Source organism: Rosa rugosa, chromosome 4, assembly GCF_958449725.1.
Source record: "Rosa rugosa chromosome 4, drRosRugo1.1, whole genome shotgun sequence".
Taxonomy (NCBI): domain Eukaryota; kingdom Viridiplantae; phylum Streptophyta; class Magnoliopsida; order Rosales; family Rosaceae; genus Rosa; species Rosa rugosa.
The window spans coordinates 28301774-28308386 of NC_084823.1; the positions used below are offsets into that span (position 1 = coordinate 28301774).

General features: G+C 38.3%; 1 protein-coding gene across 4 annotated transcripts; it reads right to left on the reverse strand.

Annotated features, from left to right (window-relative positions):
• Positions 1–1005: 1005 nt before the first annotated feature.
• LOC133745555 (TMV resistance protein N-like) lies at positions 1006–6353 on the reverse strand. Of its 4 annotated transcripts, none has more exons than XM_062173644.1 (5): positions 6224–6353; positions 4728–5359; positions 3433–4522; positions 3045–3323; positions 1006–2947 (listed from the first exon to the last, which is right to left on the reverse strand). In XM_062173644.1, exons 2-5 carry the CDS (start codon positions 5219–5221, stop codon positions 1199–1201), a joined length of 3612 nt encoding a protein of 1203 aa, XP_062029628.1. In that variant the 5' UTR covers positions 5222–5359; positions 6224–6353; the 3' UTR covers positions 1006–1198. The 4 variants fall into 4 exon arrangements, with proteins under 4 accessions (XP_062029628.1, XP_062029625.1, XP_062029626.1 ...); XM_062173641.1 differs by having other exon boundaries at positions 4728–5362; XM_062173642.1 differs by lacking the exon at positions 6224–6353 and adding an exon at positions 5465–5608 and having other exon boundaries at positions 4728–5362.
• Positions 6354–6613: the final 260 nt, after the last annotated feature.

Genomic DNA, 6613 nt, shown 5'->3' on the forward strand with positions numbered 1-6613 from the left:
GAGGCTTGCATAGGATGATGGCAGTGGGAGCAAGAAAGATATTGGTTTTGCTGATGGTTGAGCGGGAGTACTAGGGGCCATGGCGATGATTTGCGAGATGGGGTGAGACTCTTTACTTGAAATCAGCTGATGATTAGGAATTAGGTAAGTATGATGGACAGTTAGTTATGGAAAAAGTGTTTTGGTTCAGAACCTTGCACTCTGTGCTTTTTAGTGAGATAATGCAGTTATGGTAGTATGTCGTGTAAATAGGAATTATTGTTGATGTGTTTTTCCTTTCAGTTGAAAATAAGCTAGTCGAATAATATTTTTTGTTTTGGATTTTAAACATAGTACTTCAGCAGACCATTATATGACATGTAAACATTCTGTGATAAAACATGGTGTTGGAGTCGCTCCGTTGAATTTTAAAATAATTGGTCAAAACACCATGATGCTATGGACACCATTAATATTGAGTTGGGAATGCAAGACCTCAGTTGATTTCTTGCTTTTAACAACTAATATATGTAAAAAGCTAAAATTGGAATGGGATTAACACTCTGCACGGGATTGTGGTTCATGAAACTTGAATGAATGGATTGTCGGAATAATTATTGACTTTATTGGAACACATACGAGGCATAGGAGCTTTACGGGATAGAGGAGCTACTCCTAGAGAAGTTAGGTAATGCAATTGCCTATCGACTGTGCTAGGAGCATAACCAGAAATATGAGGCCATATATGCATAATCCAAGCCTTAACAGAACTAGAAATTTGTGAGAGGGAACCTTATTGTTGAAGAGAGGGAATCTTGCATAGTTCTTTTACTTTCCGGCTCTTAGTATCTATGTTTAGGAACTGGCCGAACTGCATTAACGACATTTTATATGGTCCACCAAAACTTAACTAGTACACAATGAAAGTCGGCCAAATTCCAAGCTGGGTAGATAATTTGATCCCCAAGATCGGAAGACATCAAAAAATGTACAATGTACTCAGAAATTAGCAAGATAAGTGGCTTTTTCGTTTGTCTATCGTAATTACCAATTTTGTGGCAATTTGTTTTTCAAGATATATAGCAATAAAATAAAAGAGACATTCAAAATTTTGGACTAACCAAATATTGCTGCTTCGTCGATTCGTCGAGCTACCAGTAGGCATGAACCATGATTATACAACCAGGTTTTCTCTTCGTTTTCACAGAATAAAAATGCATTAATCATGTTTCTTGTCATGAATATAAGGGGTTCCGCTGGGTCCTGCGCTGTCAAGGTGGAGTTGTTCAATTCTTATTGGATGAGCCTCACTTGCACTACTAGATGCTCCATCATCATCATAGTGTTGAAGGCATCGCTTGGTATTAATGCCCATATTGCTTTGCTTCAATTTTGTTTCCCAAAGCTCCTCTACATCTTCCTCATATACCATACGGATCCCACACTTCTTCACTTGCACAATTTCCTCATTCATTATTCGTGGATCCTCGTAGCGGGGTTGAAATGAGAATACAAGCTGATAGTAGATATCCTGCCAGTTACGATAAAAGGATTCATCACGGGGCAAAAAGAAGAACCAAATGTGATCTGACATAGGTTGACCCCACTCTTCCCCAAACTCTGGACCATTTTGGGGAGGGGCGTCTTTTCCATTGGCCCTCAGTTTGCAATTAATGGACCACCAAACCAAAGGCGGGAGTGGTTTGAGGAGTCTAAAAACGACCCACCAGGCGAATCCCATAAATTTGTTACTAAACCACCCTGGATGCAGCTCTACAGTTATCACAGATCCCACACTTTGGTGATTGTACCACTCTGGAACTTCATTTCCAGGACCAACAAACTCAAATTGTCTACGGTCAGAAAATGCTTTACTCTTAAGGTAGCGTGTTAACAATGAAAATGCTATACTCTCACAGTTTTCATTCTCCACCAGTTTGAAACAGTTAACAAAGATTCCTCGTAGCACCGAATTGTATTGTCCTATTTGACTGGCCAACGTATCTAATGAAATGCAGTTGTCGGCGTCTACCCATACCTGAGATGGAAGCTCTGGTAATCTCCGAAGCTTGCAGCACCGATACAAGCTAAGATATTCAAGCTTAGAGAGTTGGTTGATGCTCTCAGGTAGTCTTGAGAATTGATTTCTGCTGAGATCTAAATCTCTTAATGAAGACAAGCATCCAAAATCACTGGGCATTGCTTCTTCAGAAAGATTGCAGTCACTTAGATTTAGTTTGGTTAATGAATGCAAACCAGACAAACAAGGCAACGACAATCCAGCCAGAATGGGGCTTCTTTTTCGCAATAACTGAAAGGGATTGGACATCATATTCCATGATTTAGGTGACTCTGCTTTACATCTAGCAATAGATAATTCTTTGAGGTTTTTCAAAACACCAATAGAGGAGGGCACTTCTCTTATGCCACTTCCACTCACAACAAGCTTCTCCAAACAGGCAATATGACCCAACTCATCTGGCAATTTGTCAAGCCTTGAGCAACCAGAAAGATTCAGATCTTTCAGAGATTTTAAGCCACCTACGACACTGCTTGGAAGACACACAAGATGTTTGCAATTTTCCATGTTTAAGAGAGAAAGTCTTTCAAGCATTTCAGCAGACGTAGGTAGTTGTTTTATGCTAGTGCCATTCAGATAAAGCTCCTCCAAACTCTCCAAATGACCCGTGTCATTCGGTAGTTTGTTAACCTTTGAACAACCAGAAAGATTAAGAACTTTGAGAGACTTTAAACCGCGTACACTGCTTGCACAATGCACAAGATTTTTGCAATCTTTCACATTCAGCACAGTAAGTCTTTCAAGCACTTCAATACTTGGGTCAAGCTTATACAATCTTGTACAACCTTCAAGAAACAGATTCTCGAGATATGGCATACCCTTGAAGTCTGGGGTGTTGACAAGATTCAGAGAGTGACTCAGATTAATGGTTTTCAAATTGTATAAAGGCTGCATGTCAAGTAAAAAGCATAAAAAATTTAGCTTCCATGATATATTGAACAACTATTATAAGTAATAAAAGAATGATAGAGTAATTATAGTATACCTCTGTTCCTAACCGAACATGTTTAATACAACTGTGAGACAAGCTGAGTTCGAGCAACTTTTGAGGGTTGAAATGTGATGGCAGAGATTTTAACGGATACATCGTCCAATCAAGAATCCGTAAACTATTGGGAAGATAATCAAGCCCCTTAGGTAGGTTCCCATTCTTAATCTTCAGGTATCTCAATTTGTTCATCATTGAAAATGATTTCGGAGTCACGTCCACGTCTACTCCTGACTCGGTTGAGTCCACCAATATGCCTTCTATTGCTTCAGTTCCCTATCAACCAAATTTTATCACACCATAAAAAGCAGATTTAGTAGACGGACTTCTCATATAATGTACTAGCAAATAACAGTTAAAATTATTCTTGTACTAATTTTCTTACAGTATTTTGGGTCAAGACATGTTTGACGTCTTCAAGAAGCCACAATCTACTGCACCTGCCCGGCTCGTTTGGAGATTCCAGGTGGACAATTTCGTGACCCATTTCTCTGAGCAAATCATGCATCCATAGTCTTCCATTTGAAAGAGTTAGGAGAGATCTTTCCGTGAGGACTTTTATTCCAATAATTGCAGAAAAATTGCAGCTGGTTAGTACTTCTGTCACTCGATCTTTGTCCTGTCCGTTAAAGAAACATGCAATGTCTAGGAATATTTTCTTCTCTTCAGAATCTAGATCATTGTAACTTATTTTAAGTATGTCAAAGATTTCCAAGTTACAAACTCTTCCCAGTTTCCCCAGTGCACTGTTCCATTCACTTTGATCTCTTCCATGCAAAAAAGAACCCAGTACTTCAAGAGCTAAAGGAAGACCTTTGGCATAACTTACAACAGATTCTGACAAACCAAGAAAATCTTCTTCAGGGTAACCTCTTCTGAATGCTTTCCAGCTAAAAAGCTGAAGAGAATCATCATGATTTAATTCTTTGACCTTCAATCTTCTCTCCACTCCATGTCTAATCAACAAATGCTCATTTCTAGTTGTGATAAGCACTCTACTCCCTGAACCAAACCACTCTTGGTTTCCTGCCAAATATTCTAAATGACTTGAATGGTTCACATTATCAAGAATGAGGAGAACTTTTTTGTGACCTAACAACCTCCTTATAATGGTGGCTCCTTCATGAGGGTCTGATACGTTGGCCTTCTTTGTCCAGATCCCAGAGAGAAGTCGCTCTTGTAAATTAAGTAGACCACTTTTTTCAACAGAGTTTCTCACATCGGTAAGAAGGAAACTAAATTCAAAGTCACGAGAGATTCTCTCATACACCGCTCTTACCATAGTAGTCTTACCAATTCCGCCCATTCCCCATATACCAATGAAGCGGACGTCATCCACCCCTACATCTAAAAGGAAATTGACTGGCTGCAATCTTGAGTAAATTCCGACTAGATTTTCTGCATAACTGAATGATGTAGGTTGCAATTTTGTCCATATAACTTCAACAATATCTCTAATGAGCTTTGATTCATACCTACAACACAGAATAGACTAAAGTTATCAAGTATTTAGTTAATGAAATGTGTCTGCATTGGACTAGATTTCTTTTATATTTTTGTAATGGCATTTAAAAAGCCTCATAAGCTCAACTGACTATCTGCTTATATTATTTGTGAATAACATAATGAAGAGCGCAAAACTTAACTATGTGTAAATTAGACAAAAGAGTATAAGCATACCATTCCTTTGAATTCCACCCTGAGAAACTTGCCACTTCTGTCAAAGCATATCTCCACCTTCTCAGTTTCTCTTTGTCATCCCTAAACCTTTCTTCATGATTAGCAAAGGCTTCTCTAAAACTCCCTGTTTGCTTTCGTACAACAGAGGGATCAACATCATAGAAAATTGGCAGCACAGCTTTTCTTGCTTTCATGCATTCAAGAATTCTCACTAGTTCATCCAAGCACCATGTTGACGATGCATAATTTTGTGAGAGAACAATGAGAGCAAATCTCGATTCTTCAATTGCAGCAATTAGTGCTGGAGAAATAGCTTCCCCTTTCTGAAGTTCAGGATCATCCCTGAAAGTTATGATTCCTTGATGTTCCAATGCAGTGTATAAGTGGTCAGTAAAAGCCTTGCGAGTGTCATCACCTCTAAAGCTCAGAAAAACCTCATATTTCCACTGAGGAGTTGAAGGGGGCAAAGATGGAGAGGTTCTTTGTGTGCTCATTTCCGATGAAACTTACTTTCCTGCTTGTGGAAGAGTACGTGTCATATAGGAGTAACCCGAGAAGCTTTCAACACAATTTCAAGGCTTGGAATTAACTATCACGGAAGACATGCAATCGTGTTTCCTGGTTTGCCTTCCCTACTGCATAAAACATAGAAAAGATGAATAATTTCCTAGTCAATCCACTATAAATAAATATTCATTCTAAAAAGAGTTGTATAATTAACTAGGGAAGCAGCAAACATTAGCTGGTTTGGGGGGCTGTACTATGGCCTTAAAATTGCTAGGAATTTGCTCATTTCTAATCTGGAAATTGAGTCTGATTCTGCCATCCTTATATTGCTCTTGCAAAGGTCTGATTTATCTCTGCACCCCCTTGGCTCTCTTGTTGATGGTTGTCATCACTTCATTTCAATATAACAGCTGATGCCTTAGCCAAAATGAGTATTGAGCATGCTCCTGGTCTTATCATTTTTGAGGATCCCCCCTGCTCATGCTGTTCAAGCTTTTCTGGACGATTTAGATGGTGTTTCTATACCTAGAAGAACTGAGAATGCTGTTGTTCCTTTGTTAGCTTTTGTTTCTTGTTGTTGGGCCTTTTTGGGCTCCTATTGTAACAAAAGGAGAAGGAAAAAAAAACATTAGTTGGTTTGGTTTAAGTGGTTGTCTATCCCTCTGCTCTCTCTTGTTCAGGTAATCTAAATAAACAGAGACACAAAACAGTGAAACACTAGAAGCAGCTGCAAATACATATTCTATTCCATAACACATATCCATATATCCTATTTGACGAAAAGTTATGATCAAAATTGATGAGTGGCCAAGTTATGCATGTATGTTCCAAAATTTCATAAGAAATGTTGAATTAAATCCATATCAATTACAAACTGGTGCCTCTTTTACAACTAGAGAAAAAGACAAAAAAAAAAAAAAGAAAGTTGATGTTGAATCAGAGAGCAGAAACATAGCAACACAAAAATGAGAAACGAGTTGGAGCTTAACCTGGGTTTCGTGGGAATTTGAAGGTGGGATCAGATCGACTTCAAATATAGCAGTTTGTTAAGATCAAGAATGAAGAGAAGTAAAGTGGTGAGAGACTTGACTCTTGAGAGAGAAATAAATTATCATCATGCATTCATGTGGTGGGTGAACTTTCGCGGAAGGAATCTTATTTTCCATAGCCAACTCCCCATACATTATCATCATGTGGTTCAAAAGATTAAATGGAATCTTTCGGTGATAGAACATGATATTGGAATTGCTCATTTGGATTTTAATACAGTTGGCAATACTGTAATACACCATGATGCTATAGACACTATTAATATTGAGTTCGGAATCAAGATCTCAGTTGATTACTTGCTTATGAGTTATGACAACTTATATATTTTT

Excerpts from the sequence above, each read along its gene's own strand:
- LOC133745555 (XM_062173644.1), bottom strand. The coding sequence starts at position 5,221 with ATGAGCACACAAAGAACCTCTCCATCTTTGCCCCCTTCAACTCCTCAG. Across the intron at positions 4,523-4,727 it reads GGGTGGAATTCAAAGGAATG|GTATGAATCAAAGCTCATTA; the intron begins GTATGCTTATAC and ends TCTGTGTTGTAG. Across the intron at positions 2,948-3,044 it reads ATGTTCGGTTAGGAACAGAG|CCTTTATACAATTTGAAAAC; the intron begins GTATACTATAAT and ends CTTGACATGCAG.